The sequence below is a fragment of the Mesoplodon densirostris genome, chromosome 3 (genome assembly GCF_025265405.1).
Source record: "Mesoplodon densirostris isolate mMesDen1 chromosome 3, mMesDen1 primary haplotype, whole genome shotgun sequence".
Lineage (NCBI taxonomy): Eukaryota > Metazoa > Chordata > Mammalia > Artiodactyla > Ziphiidae > Mesoplodon > Mesoplodon densirostris.
Genome location: NC_082663.1, coordinates 160,871,222 through 160,886,839, shown reverse-complemented (window position 1 = coordinate 160,886,839; position 15,618 = coordinate 160,871,222). Strand labels below are relative to the sequence as shown.

The 15,618-nt window shown below is 36.5% G+C and overlaps 1 protein-coding gene across 1 annotated transcript in view; it reads left to right on the top strand.

The window, feature by feature from the left end:
• The window catches only part of CPEB4 (cytoplasmic polyadenylation element binding protein 4), a 64,333-nt gene that overhangs the window by 31,211 nt on the left and 17,504 nt on the right, over window positions 1–15,618 (top strand). Inside the window, exon 3 of the mRNA XM_060094930.1 lies at window positions 7,560–7,610. Within this exon, the coding sequence (XP_059950913.1) occupies window positions 7,560–7,610 (51 nt within the window). The remainder of the gene's footprint in view (window positions 1–7,559; window positions 7,611–15,618) is intronic.

The window sequence follows — 15,618 nt, the reverse complement described above, 5'->3', positions numbered from 1 at the left end:
GGACGGGGGCACGAACCCGTGTCCCCTGCATCGGCAGGCGGACTCTCAACCACTGTGCCACCAGGGAAGCCCCAAGTGCATTCTTCATGAAGTTTCAATAAAGTCAGCAGAATTTATATTAAGTAAGTGATTAGGGTTGATGATATGTATGCACAAAGCCAACTACTGACTTTGCTGATTGCTTTTTGGGGTTTGGACTTAAGTAACCAGTGTTAAGAATGGCTTATCTCATCTCTAAAGTTCTCAATCATTTGCAAGCAACTTAGTTTACAGTACCTAGGGATTTCATAAGTTTGTCTTGGTCTTCTTCATGTCAGTACAGAGAGCCATTGCTCAACATCATCTTTACCTTCTGGCCAGTTCTACAATTTATTTTTATTCACTGGTTCTTTTAAAATATGTCTCTTATAACACATGCTTCTTTTAATCAACCTTTTTGCAAGGTAGAATTTTAATTTACTGCCTTGTCTTTGTTTCTGGATTACTTACAGCTTTTCTACTATCCATTGGTCTGTTTTTCCACTTTTCTTTCCATTATATTATCTTTCTTTTTTTTTAACTGGCTTTGGCTGGTTTACTGTGGATAAAAACTATGCCTAATTTTTTAAAGCTTAGAATATTACCATTAATCACTGGTATCATAACATCCTCTTAAGGCAAGTTATCTTGTTGCTCTGTCCTCTAAATGTAGCATCCAGAATCAGAAGGCCTCTGGCAGGGATAAAAATAGCCTTCCTGCTTGCTGGTTTCTTGTTAGATTTACTGGCAGTAGGAAATCTTTCAAATTCCTTAATTGGGTCAGCTCTTTGCTAGTGTCTCTCTAGACATTCCCTTCTGCCTGAAATTCTTAGATGCTTTTAGATCTTCCATCTTTGCACCTGCCCTGACTTATAGTCAAAGCAAACCTTCTTTTATTATGAAACCTTCTTTTATTATGAACCCTTCCTCAATCTGTAGAAACATATCCCATTGACTTTACTTACCTTAAAGATAGAGGTTCTTTTCTTCTTTTTTTTTGGCCACTATATATTCTGGTTTTCAGCTATCATATCACAATTGAAAAATTAGATCTGAGCTATTGGTACAGAAGAGAGATCCTCCTTGGCTTTTGTTAAAAGGAACATTTTTAAGTTCCTTTGAATTTTCAAAGTTTTCATTTCCTAAGATACTTCTGCTACTTTGCCTGTTTGGCTATCATAAAAGTAAAGAGTTAGGTTTTTTCTCTTCTCTCCCCCAGAGAAGAGTGATATCCTTGTTTGTAACTCAGAACGTTAGCAAACTCTCATTTGTCTGAAGCCAAAAATCCCGCAGATAGCCACTCCCTTCTCCAAGGTTCCAGTTTGGGTCTTATTTGGCTAAGAGGAATCTTTCCTTTCTTTCTCTCACAAGTAGAAAACTGTTGGTTATCTTTGATTTATAAGTTAGTGAGGGAAAAGGAATTAATATTAATTGAGCACATACTCTATACTGGGAGAGTTTTCTGGGCTTTCTGCAAAAATTATCTCACGAATTTGTCACATGTAAATAGAAATATCTCTGTTTTACTTCAGAGAAACTGAGTAATTTGACCTAGCTCACAAGATGGGATTGGTCCAACTCTACACTTTTCACTGGGTGTTTCATGGCAGAGAGACCACCAGCTGCTAGCTTTGTTTTATTCACTTATTCAACAGCTATTTATTGAGTACCTTTCTCTGCTCTAAGCTCTGGGATGCAAGACGCAAAATCTATCCTCAAAGATTTTGTTGCCCTAGACTAGGAAGAGAGTTTAGAGATAGGTGATTTAAACATAGTATAGGGCTTCCCTGGTGGCGCAGTGATTGAGAGTCCGCCTGCCGATGCAGGGGACACGGGTTCGTGCCCCGGTCCGGGAAGATCCCACATGCCCCGGAGCGGCTGGGCCCGTGAGCCATGGCTGCTGAGCCTGCGCGTCCGGAGCCTGTGCTCTGCAATGGGAGGGGCCACAACAATGAGAGGCCCGCGTACCGCCAAAAAAAAAAAAAAAAAAAAAAAAAAATATATATATATATATATAGTATAATAAGTGTAAAGCATGCTGTATGGAGCCCATAAGGCTGTCTGAACCGGGGAGCAGGTGGCTGGCTTGAGGCAGGGACTTTCCATAGGATGTGAGGCCTAAGAAAGAAGCTACCTGGACAGAACGGCGGAGGCTTGAGTGGTGAAATACTGGGGGCAGAGAGAAAGGAAGGCATTCCAGACAGAGGGAGGGACCCAGAAGTAAAAGTCAATGGGCTAGTAGTTCTGAACGTGCAGAGTACCTCATGTGGGAAGGGAAGTGGCAGTGTGAGAGATGAACCTAGAGAGGTAGGCAAGAGAATTCAGGTATTTTTTACAAGTCCCAGTCTTTAAACTGAAAGTCACATCTCTCCTGGAGAGCAGTTTTGTGTAGCCTAAACTGTGTGTGTAATTTAAATGGCTCTTTTGGAGGGGGCAAGACTCCCCATCAGTTGATGTCAGTCCCAGCCAGTGTCTCCTTCGTAATTTTGAGTGGAAACGTCTTTACTGGAAGTCAGTTGTATCACAGACAGGTCAGGGGGTAGAATAAGGTTACTGATTATGATTTGGGGAGTTACTTTTAGGTCATTGGAAGAAATTATAAAAATGATTATCCTTGTATCATTAAATGATAGAACATAATGAACACCTTTTTATTAGTTCATATTGATACGTGTTCTGCGTTTGTGTAAGTATAAAGCTGGTATTCAGAAATTGAATTTATTCCACATTTCTTGGACCTTGCTTGCGTCATCCAGGCCCCCACAGCGCCATCTTGCTGCAAGTCTCAGGCAGTGTTGGTAAAAACAGCAGATGCAGAAAGGCAGTTACAGCACCTCCTTTAAAAAATTATTTATGGCAGTGTAGCTTTGGCTTACTTAGATATGAGCTAAATAAAATTAGCAGGAGCAAAATCAGGAGAAGCATCTCTAGTTAAACAATAACAAATAATGTATATGTGTGTGTGTGTGTGTGTGTGTGTGTGTGTGTGTGTGTGTTGTGTCGTGTGCATAAACCTTTTAATCTGTTTTAGAAATGGACCTAAGTCCATGCCTATCCTTTCCCTATGAGAAATTTTTAACGATGTCCACTGAAAACCTCTCCTTTTTCGTTGGAGTATCTAGGTTTTTATACTGTGAGTCAATAAAAATACTAACCCAGAATTTCATGCTTCTTGTCACTTTTTTGGACTGCATGGCTATATTTTAGACAACCTTGCAGAGTTATCCCCTGTTATCATTCCTTGACCTGTACCATGACCCCAACAATGCTGGCATGACTGAAAAAGAGAAGGCCATAGCATGAAACCTAATAGCGCTATAGACCATTTGATATTTTTCGTTGCTTGTGTTTGAAATGGCAACATTTATTGTATCATTTCCTGCTGAATCATCAGTAGCAATAATATCTAGGTTAATTTTTAGAAAACAACGTACCTTACCTAATTTTGAAAATAATGGAAACATTTTAGAGTATTTCCTTCTAGTCTTTTCTCCTTTCATCTCATTAACTCGGTTACTTTAGTTAGTGTCTTAAAAGAATATGATAATACACCCTGTTCTTTTGAGCACCTCCTCCCCCCAGCAATTCTTAGTCATTCTGGTTGATAAATATTGGTTCTTTCCACCTCTCAAATGCTTAGCATAGAATTGCCTAGTTCGAGTCTGAATCTTTTCTAGGCTGTAGAATTTGGTAGTGTAGTTCCCCAGAGTCACACTGTATCAGTTGCCTATATTTGGCTAGGTTGAGTCATGTCACCAAATATAGTCTATGCCTTTTGCATGATGTATGCCAGGCTTCTGGCTCCAAATGCCACAGCTGGCCTCCAGAGATGACTGCTTTTCCTGTCATTGCGTCCCTTAAGGTTAGGACTGCTGATCTGGCAGTATTTCTTTGCATTTATAACACAGTCAATACCAAGAGCCTCCAAAGATTGAATTTTATCCACTAAATAGGTTTACTTGCCTGAAATGCCTTCTTTCTCCCTTGAGGAATTCAATTCTAAATGTGCCCAAACCTGAGTTATGTTTATAGATAGATGAGTTATCAAAAAAACCAATGAAAGAAAACCCACAAACACTGGGTTATATTCATATTTAGATATCTCAGGGATTTTTATTTTACTTCACTTTATTCACTTGTGAAGTGCTGGTGTTTTAAGTTCAGTGGAATGAACTAATTGAATGCTTACCTGGTGCCCAAACAGGAAACTCGAGGTACCTACGTTTAAAAAAAAAAAAAAAAAAAAGCTCTTGGGAGTTCCCTGGTGGCCTAGTGGTTAGGATTCTGGGCTTTCACTGCCATGGCCCAGGTTCAGTCCCTGGTTGGGGAACTGAGATCCCGCAAGCTGTGTGGCCGGAAAAAAAAAAAAAAAAGCTCTAGTTCCTAAAGGGGGCTGTTACTTAAAAGAGATAAGAAAGTTAGCCAGTAGCTGAAATGATTACATGAGAAGGTTGGCTGTTGCAATATAGATAGAAACAAAATCTGGTGAGTTAATATAACAAGGGGGTTTCCTTTTTGGGAAAGGTGCCCTGGAAAAAAATTTGAAAAACAAACAAGCAAACAAAAAAAGATTTGAAAATATCCTCCATTGGAAACAAAGAAAGAGGGCCACTGTCTCAGAGGGAGGGAGGGGATTGTCAGTAATCTAGCCATGGAATAGAAGATGCAAAAATGCCGGTGAAAATTAGCATCCGTAGAGCAGAGAGAATATTAGAGCAGAAATAAAAGGGGTACAAGGAGAAGGTGAAAGGCTTGTAGAAGACAAGGCACTTGTCCCATGGCACTTATAATGGGAGCTTTCAGAGAATTTCCAGAAAGGAAGTGATATATATTCTCCATAATAGGTGTCATGAGTGGATGACTCTAGATATTTTAATTACTGAAAAAAATTTATAGAAGGAAAGGGCAGGTAGGATAGGGAAGCATTATGAGAGTTTTTTTCAAAGGTTTTTTAATGTCACTGCTAATATTTTAAAATTGAAGTAGAAGGCATTGCTGCTGGTTTAACAAAATATTACAGGTATCTTTACTACTCAGAGGCCAGAACTGATTCCAGCCTGACAGGACTCATAAGAACAGGTCAAAAAATAAAAACAAGTATCACTTTGAGAGTTAACTGTGAATTTTGCCACTGATTCTTCACTGCTCTATTGTCTTAGCTGAAGGTTAGAACTACTGCATTTAGAAGTCTAAGGATCAGAAAAAGTCTCAAAGGTTACCTACCTTGGGGGTGGAGAGTGGCATCTCTTTAGTAGGTGTGTGTTGAGGCAGACTCTGAGAGAACTGAGTTAAGGGATATTTTTGTGCCTGTCAAGTTGAAATATTCTTATCTCTCTCTCCTTAAAAGGTACCCCAAAGGTGAGTTTCTGATAAGGTGGAACTTGATTTGTTAAACTGGGCCAGCTAGTTTGAGAATTTGTTTTTTGGATCCTCATCATTAATTATCCTTCCTTAGTATCAAGTAAGAAGCATTATAGTTCATATGGAACAGCCCTGGTTTCAATTGGTATGTTAGAGTATCTTCAATTAGATACTCAATTAGAGTATCTTCTTAGAAAAAGCGAAACATTTTCTTAACTTCAGTTAATATTGTTAAATATTTTTGTTTCTGTGTTAATTTATATCATCTTTTTAAAAAATGTTTTATGATAAATAAAAATGGTATGAGTGATAGCTGTTAATTCATTTACCAGAGGGTTTTACAGCTACAAAATTAATGCAAATGTTCCATCATGGAAAATCAGCTGCTACTTTGAGTCAAGTGATTCAGAAACAGCACTCCCTCCCTCCCTCCCAAGTTTTTAACAGTTAAGGTCATGTTCTTGTTCCAGCATCTCAAGTCTATGCTTTTTTAAAGATAATACTTGTGACAGGTCATATGATCTGGGCTTGTAGTTAAAGCAGTTCAGCTGGAATTCACTGGATTTGGACACTTGACTGTGTGTATATGAGCATTAAATAATGAAGCCAATTTTTAGGAAGAAATTGAAATATCAAAATTAATTTTCACCTCCTCCTTGCCCGTCTTCATCCCTACCTCTCCTCCCTAAATAGGAACATGCTGAAATTTGAAGTGGAGCAATTAACAACTTAATTTTTTAAATCCTTGTATTTGGTGTTAAATGGTAGAAAAAGTAAGTTCAGATGTTGTTTCACATGAGACTCCAAGGTTTGCACGTGGATTAATTAAAGCTGTTAGCAACAGAGAACAGTTTTCTCTTTTCATGGCATGAGTTTATTTCTGTGGAGACTATTTCAAAGAAGTAGGAGTTTGAGAGACTGAAGGATAGTTGTGGTCTAAAGTTCCTCTTTAAAGAGTTGTAAATGTGTGGCTGGTGGATTGATAGGACCACATATTAGCTCTGGCTCCCGCAGTGTTCTCTGGAACTAGGTGGAGTCTTCCTGGCATCTTGAAAGGCTTGCCCCAGCCTCCAGGCCTGGGAGAGCCTCTGCTTACCCACCTTTTCATTGTCTTAGAGAGTCTATTGTTGTTCTGTGGGGTCAGAGTTTAGACTGCTGTTTCCTAATTGGAATGTTTGTAATTCTGAGTCAATTTTAAATTCTCACTCTATTCCTGATGTATAGAGTGCTAGACAGTGGTGGGTAATTAACAGTGAAGTTCCCCTATCCATTCCTTAGATGAATAAGACTTGAGGGTTCTCCACCATTCTCATAAAGGGCATGGGGAATATGGAGACATGAAAATGTTGTCATAGTGAGTTTTGTAACTTATAGCATAGAACTAGTTACATGGTGTGTGGTCTAGCTACCTCAACTTGCATGTAGAAACTCTTCCAAAACAGAAATGCATCCCCGCCCTTTATTTGTGGCTACCAATTTGGAAGGTGGAGCATCCTCCCAAAATTTTAGACTTTCACAAACTCTTTTCTTGAGGGTATCTTGGGTACCCATTTTAGGTTCAAAATTCGAAGGAAATTAACCCAACATTTGCTGAATGCTACTGTGCCTCTGGGCATTGTGCTATGTGCTTTGATATTTTCTTCATGTGTAAGTACAATGAAATGTGTCTCTTTACCTTCTGTACTTATTCCCCGAAATTTGAATTTAAACCCATTAGTGTGTCTATACATGTAGGCATAAGACTGGCAATTTTGTTATGAATTATATAAAAAAATGCTACTGCTAACTACATACTTTTAAAAAGCTATGAAAAACTACACATGAAAGAAAAATTGCACATTTATGGGGAAAAAATATGAAGATTGTTATTATGAGTTGGTATTAGAACATAATGGTATAAAAATTTCCTTTGGATGGGGATTTGGAAATTAGAATAACCGAATAGTTAAATTTAAGGGATATTTTATTTTCCCACTTTGAAACTTTCCCTTTTTGAATGTTTGTGAATATGCTGTTTGATATGTCAGCTGACTCTGTGTGTTTATTAGCACAGCTAAGTTTTATCTCATAATATAGCTTTTTAAATACCTATAAGCAATTAATTCAGCTTTGTTGTTGAATACATTTAAACCATCTGTGAAAAAAAATAAAATTTAGTAACGGTCTTCTTTTACCCTCAGGTCGTCTAAACTATTCATATCCAGGATCCGATAGCTCTCTGCTTATTAATGGTAAGTGATAATTGATTCACCTTAGTTAAGTTCATAGAACTGTAACAAGTTAGTACTGGGTAGAAAATACAGTAGTTAAGCTTCAGCAGGTGGAGAAATGACATTAGTTTGCTCTGTAATGAATATGCAAGTTGCTATTAATCTAGCACCTATTTTATGGATAATTATTATTCCTCCAAATTAGAGCAGGAACTTTTTTTAAACTTTGAGAGCCAGCTGATTTGCTGTCTTGAAACTGGTGACAATGAGAATAAATGAGACTCCCATGATGACACTTAAAGAATGGCTTAATCCAATGTTAGCTTCTGTAGAGTGACCTTTGAAATGTCAACATAAAAACCATTTCCATGTAGTTGGAAAAGTGTTCCAGGAGAAAGGGAAGGTAATCAGAGATGGAAAGTCAGACAAAACAGCCTGAGACCACAGGGCTTGACACTGCAAAGGACAAGGTCATTCACTGTTTGCTGTCTAATGACAGCAAGAAAAATGAAGTTTTATTAGCCTTTGCAGTGCCTTCAGTAAGTTCTCCTTGCCTATTCTAAAGATCACCACTGTGCTGTTGAGTTCTCTTTTTATGTGCGTATTCTGAAGCAAACTAAATTTCACACGGAAGGAGGGGCCATCTACTCACAGAAGGAATTAAAGAATTAAAAATTGCCTTTTTTGTAGTACTATAGTTTAAAATAATTGGGTGGAATACAGAAGTGTTGTTTACTTCTTTTCCACTCTTTTACTGTTGAATATGGATTTCAAATTTGTGTGTTCATAATGCCTTCCATTTGCCAAAACTCATTTTCAGTCCCACCACTTCTATGAATTATTCTTGACCAAATAACTATATTCTGCTCATTCCCAAAACAAAGCAAAACCAAAAAATCCTACTCCTTGTCCATGCTATGTAGTATGAATGAGGAATTAAAAATTGCTTTTATGACTGGATTTCTTTTTGGTTAGTGTTTAAAATCAGTGTTCTGTAGAATGTAAGATTGTTGAGCCAAGAAATGTTAGAAGGAGATTTGATTTATGAGAGTTGCTGGGTGCATTAGATCCTCTGGAAACTATATGGTTTGTAAAACCCTCACTTGTTCATTAGTCTTTCGTCTTTTCATGCTACATTTGCCAGAAATAATGCCAAAATATAATATTTCAGCGTAAATGTGTGTAGACCGAAAACCAAACACAGTGGTGACGGTGGCATCAGGATAAGGGGGAGTAATATAAGGCTTGCCATTGTAGCATGGTTTCATCTTTTCCTGTGGAACGAGTTCCAGAGTCAAGTGCTGGAAATTGCAGGGAACCAAGATTTGAGATACTGTTGTGTGATCTTAGGCAAAGTGATCAACTCTTTGTTGTCCCAATTGCTTCATGAAGTCGCTAAATTAGATCAGTCGCCCCTGGGGTCATCTTTGTTGAGATGAGAAAAAGAAACACTCTCTAGTGGGTTTTCCTTAAAGCCCAATTCACTTAATTTTTTTTGAGTCTGTTATGAGATTCTTTCCTTTTACCTCCCCCACCCCGCCCCGTTAATATCCTTTCTTTTAAGAATAGATTATTTTTTAACAACCCTTACTTGGCAAAGAAAAGGTAACTTTCCCCTCTGAATGTTTATGTTTTGAAATTTTATTGGCCCATAGATTCTAGAAGGAGACTGGATGGTTTTTACTGTTGTAGACATGGAAATTTTGTTATAGAAGTATACTGACTGAGGTTAACATTACCTCAGACTGAAAGATAGGATGATAAAGAACAAAGAGATGTCAAAGAGGGGAAACTTGCTGGCTCCTCAGACAAGACCCAGAATATGGGGTTATGGCTGCCATGCTGTCAGATCCAGTATTCAGCTTTGCAAGGTCCCTGAACTTGCTTTTGTCAGGTTTAATCAAGTGCTAGTTCTTAATAACAAGCCAACTAGGACCAGATGCCAATTTATGCATTCATAATGAGGAGTACAACTTCTAGGTAGACCAGATGCTAGAATTTACTGATAGACCCATTCTCTGATAGCAAAGTCCAGGTTTTGGAAGACTGCTTAAAAATCTTGAAATTAAAGCAAGGTGGGGGTGGAGGGATGTTAAGACAGTTCTTTAGTCACCTTGATTTAGGCTTAGGCATTGCCCATTCTCTTCAGTCAAATTTATGAACCATCTTCTATGGTGGATTGCTTCTATAGATAAATTGATCTCATTCATATGTTGAACCTTAGTAGCTTCGTTCTCAGTATAGCTCAGGTTTTGGGAGTCCCCATATTGAAAATCTAGTGTAATCCATTAATTGTGTTTAATGAAGATAAACTTAAAAATCACAAATGCTACCCATTTCATAGGACTGTGGTGGAGATTTAAGTGCATGTACAATCATTTAGCATAGCACCTGGCATGTAGTCAAATTAAATAATTAGAGTGTCATTTTGGGGGGATTGGGAATATTAGTGCTAAAGATTTCCAAGGGAAAAAAACACAAAACAAGGGATTATGATTGTCTATGAACGAACATGCTTTCTTTGTCTATTATTAAGAGCGATAATCTGAAACGTTATTTACTTTTAAATACAGCCCCTTTGCATCTTACATCCATTCAGCTTTTTCTTAAAACTGAAAATAAAAGCCAAATATGTTGTGTTGCTTTATATTCATTATTCAATTTTAAGACTTTAAGGAACCATCAGGAGCTGTTCTTTCCTGTCCACCTAAATAGTCTACTCAGGCTTTTAAAAACCTTTAGAAAGGTGATTATATAACGATACTCTACTTTGTTTCAACTATAACTTTCAGAGCTTTTTCTTCCAAGCCTCTGTTGAGTTGAGAACCATTTCTTGCTTTGTTTGAATAAAAATGTGAAAGAGCTGTTTCTTCTCTTTCTCACCTGCACATTTGAATTTTGACATGATTTTTATTGTATAACTTGTTTTGAAGTTTTCAAGCAATCACAAAGCGTTTTGGAAAGAAGTGGGGTTTAAATCCTAAATAAATAAAAAGAAAAAAAGATTCAGAATAGTTAGTCTACTAGCTTCAGCAGTTTATATTGGAATAATATTGGAATTTGCATGTACAAAGATAAAAAGAGCTTACTTATCCAGTGGATCAGATTCAGATTGCTTTCTTTTTTCCCCTTGGCTATGCTCAGTCATCAGTTTTCAGATTATGCAGTTACCTTCATATTACCACTCATGACTTTTAAAAGACACTGCCAGTATAATTCAACAAATAATAATTGCATGTTCTAGGGAATTATTTTTGTTGTTATTAATCGTAGAGATATTTTTGAGGGGCATTCTTGGGGGAAATCCTTGGATTTTAAATGTATTAAAAAAAAACAATTTTCTAGCTACTTTTTGGATATGGTATTAGTTTGCTAGGACTACCGTTAACAAGTACCACAGACTGAGTGGCTTAGACAGAAATTTATTTCCAGTCTTGGAGGCCGGAAGTCTGAGATCAAAGTGTCAGCAAGGTTGATTTCTTCTGAGGCCTCTCTCCTTGGCTTGTAGGATAGCTGTCTTTTCCTTGTCTTTACATGATTTTCCCCTGTGTGCAAGCCTGTGTCCTAATCTCTTGTAAGGACACCAGTCATATTGGATCAGGGCCAACCCCGGTGACCTCATTTAACCTTAACCACCTTTTTAAAGGCCCTGTTTTAAATACAGTCACATTCTGAGCTTCTGGGGGTCAGGACTTCAACATATGAATTTTGAGGAGGGAACACTATTCATCCCGTAACAGATGCCGATTTCCTAGTTAATCTTATACATAGTAGGAAGATAGTTATGTTATCCATTTTAGATAGTGGATAGTGGATAGTGGATAGTGGATAGTGGATAATGGATAGATAGTTATCCATTTTATGTTATGATAAGCAAGCCTGAAACTTACTCAGTTTCTCAGCTAAGTCCGAAAGGAGTGCTAAGCATAGGCCAGACTCACCTTATATTCCTCTGGTGTGTCTTGGTTTAGCTCTGAGATAGATATCAGGTTAAATGATTAATATTCTTCTTACCCAACTTGAAGCTTTATTTTTTCCAAGAAAACTAATATTTAACCACCACTACCTCTGTATAAAAGTGCTCGTGCATGGTACTTTTTTCCCTAACCTCCCATTTCACTACTTTAGCCCTTAGGATTAGCTGCTTCAAAAATGAACCTTGTGGCAGGGAAAGTTATAGAATCCCAAAATATTGGGTTGGCCAAAAAGTTCATTCAGTCAGTGAACACGTTGTTCAATAAAATTCTTTGTGAAAATGAAAAATGCGTCTTTCATTTTTACTTAAAACTGAATGAACTTTTTGGCCAATCCAGTAAATTAGTTTCGAACAGATGCATGTATGTATGTATTTCCTAGCCTCTGCGGATGTCTCTCCCTTAGAAGCACCAGCTAAAATATTTGCTCGTCCCAGAAGAGAAGATTAGTAAGAGATCTTTTAAAGGTTAGCATAGAACAACACCTCTTAATTATAGTTCTTGGGAAGGAAAGGGAGAAGATTGTTTGCTTAAAGGGGATGGGGCGGGCGGTGGGGGACAGAAATCTATGAAAAGGGAGGGGAAAATTTACCCAGGAGAAATGTAGATTACAGTCACTTGCTGAAAATGTATATCATGTGGTTCTAGTTGCTATAGTAAGGAGCATGTTGAGAGATCCCTTCTTGAAAAAGACAATATGAAAGCAGACTGTAAACTCTAAAATGCTCTACAGTTGTTAGCCTTGGAATAGTAATGGGAAGCTGAAAGTAACTGTTGAACACCAATCTAAGAATTTATACATACGAGTTTACTTTTGAGGAAGAAAATTATTATTTACTGAGCGTCTGACTGTCTGACCATCATATATACATGTGGTATCTTTTGTGATTCTCTATTCATTTCTCAATTTTTATAAATAAGAAACTGAGGATTAGGGATATACAGAAACTAGAATTACATTCATACTCTGCCCTTCTGTAAGATAGCTCTTTATAAATAATCCTCTCATATCTTTATTATACCTTATCAACATTCTTTGAATATTGTTAATGCCAGCAGGCTAGTATAAACAGAAGCCAGTGTGACATAGGAAATTCTCTTAAGCATATATCTAAAGTAATGTTGTGACAGTGAGCCCATTAATAAATTAGGAGGTGATTTATAAAATCCTTTAAAATGATTCTTCGCATCTCTGTTGAATTGTATGCTTTGGTCTTTGTGATGATTGTCTGCTTTTGGGTTCTACCACCTTTATTCTTTTGTTAACAGATCAACTCCTTTTAGCTTCCAGCCTTTAATTTATATCTTTTTAACTGACTTACTAAGTTGATTCCCCCACATACTTTTTTTTTTTTTGGGTCCTACTGGAAAAGTCAGTTATTTGAGAACATCTTTTAATCTGAGCCCTCTCCCCTTGTTTTTCCAAGTAGCATTGCTATCTGCCTTCTCAACATGGGGGCAGTGAGAGGTAGATGAAGAGCCTGAGGAAGGCCAGAGGTAGTGTGAATAGGATCAGTCTTTCATTGCCCACTAAAAGCTAGTCATATGTTACTCCTTATGGCCTAAAGTCCTATTATTTATAGAGTTGATTAGATGCCCTCGTGTAGGAAAGGATGCTTTTCTTTAATATATCATTTGTTTGTTTTTAATGTAAGTACCAAGAAGAAAACCCAAAAGGGTCCATTAGCAAATATAGTAATATAGTGTACACAGTAGTAATATAGTGTACACAGTAGTAATAAATTTAAATGGTGCAGAAAAGGATAAAACAAGAAGTGGAATCATTCCTTCTTTCCCCATTCCAGTCCCTATCCTCAAAGGTTCTTGTGGCTGTTTCTAGAAAAAACATTTGTGTATATTCCCACATATCTATTTATATTTCCTTTATTTTTAAGTTCACGTAATAAGAATCATACAGTACACACTTAGGCACCTCATGCAAACTACATTTTAGAGAGCTTTAATATGAACACATGAATATGTGCCATATCTTTTAAATGGCTGCATTTTTTGTTATGAATGTATCACTATTATGGATAATTTATTCCTTTTGTGACTAACAAATGTTATAACATGAGAAAAAGATACTTTTAAAGAGATAAGTAAATGATACTTTCATTTTTATAATGAAATATATATATATATATAATGTGTATTGAAAAAGACCCAGTAAGTCTTTCTGTACCTTTTTGCAAGTCTGGAATGCCAGACTACTGGAATTTTACTAGAGGGAATTTACTGATGAATATGGGGCATTTTAAAGCAATCTTGTAAAGACACTTTGGAAATAAAGTATTTATCATAGATCTAATAACAACATGCATCCAGAAGTTATAAAAATTTATAGCCATAATGTTTCCAGCCCACTTAAAAATTCTTGAATCATTTTAATACTGAACAGTAAATTATATAAATCAAAACTAAGTAATAAATATAAAAGATAAACATATAAATAGTATTAATCTTAACTCTGATGGGAACTAGAAGATTTTTATTCAATAATAGTATGCATTTTTGAAAACTTTGAACAGTGTATACTCTTTGGTAACTCATGGAAAATTCTAAGCAAGGTTTATTTTAGCTGACTTAGCCAGAAGTTTTTCAAAATATAGATTTCTTTAAACATATTTAAAGTGATTTTTTTTTAACCGCCGCTTCCTCCAGTATTTGAAAAACATCAAATAATGTGCAACACTTGATAATCATGAGATTGGAAATCTGACATTTTCCTCAGGAAAGTGGTGAAGCTCTGTGTTATAAGTATTTCATCATAATATGTTTCACCAAGTATAATTTGAAATAGGTGAGAGAATTGTGCTTAAGTACCACTTTTGTACATAGATGAAGTGGCACCGCTTACCATTCTGTTAATATCTGGGTTCTGGTTACATAGGTGTGTTCATGTTATGGAAAGTTCATTGAACTGTACACTTACGATTTGTCTACTTTCCTGTATATATGTCATATGTCAAAATCTACATTAAAATAATGTATAGCATTATAATAAGTGGAAATAAAAAATTTAAACATTCTCATTTTCTGTGCTCCAGAATGTCGTTGTTTTTATTTTTTGGTAATACTTTATATTAATTTGCCTGTTTGATTAGGCAGTTTTTGTAGCTATAAGCATTGTACACCTGTAACCTGTTTTCCCCAAATGTGGGAAAATGTTTCTAAATACAGTTTTTAGAATTTAATCGTGGAATTTAATCATGATTCTTTTATATTAACCAGCTTAATTTTGTGGTACAGAATCAAAGTTTGAAAGTGCACGTTTGAAGACTTTAAGAGTATTTGATTTTTGCTTTTGATCTATAGCCTTTACTGTTCCCGAAACTACTTATTTTCGAAATAGCGGAAGCCATGAGATTTTTTAATGTTAATTTTGTAGCTTTTAAAAGCCCACTCTTTTCAAATATCTGTTTTCTCAGAAATCCAAGCAGCATCAATCAACTTTTTAAGATTGACAGAACCAAGATATTCAAATCATTAATTTCCCCAAACTCCCTTGTCTTTGAAGCAGTTGTATGAATAGAATGTTCTTAAACAACTACTTCTGTGATATCTTTGTCTTTCTAACCTCTGTCAGGTTCACTGAGTGAGAAAATACATCCACCCCCACCCCAAATTTAAGAACTACTAAAGTGAAAATCTAACAGCTGAGGGAGATTTTACTGGTTGTAATCCATTTGCCTAAGTACTTTGGTGAAATTCAATATTATCTAGTAATGATAGAAATTATTTTGGTATGAGACATAATTTCATTTGGAAAATAGGTACATGGTACTTCTAAGCTATAACTCAGTTATAACTGAGCTGTACTTACTTAGCATTTATCGAGAGGGCTAAGAATGAAAACCCTGACCAGTTCATGTAGTGATCTCTTAGAATGTGCTATAATTTCTAACTGGAAAACCTATCCCAGCTTCCTGTTTAAACTTCCTTTCCAGTCAAGAGACCTCACTTGTTGCATATGCTGCTGTTCTCGGCATCTTTCCTTGAGCATTACAGCACCCCTATTCATGCCATTGCCAGGTCTTGCAGTGCCCTTTCTC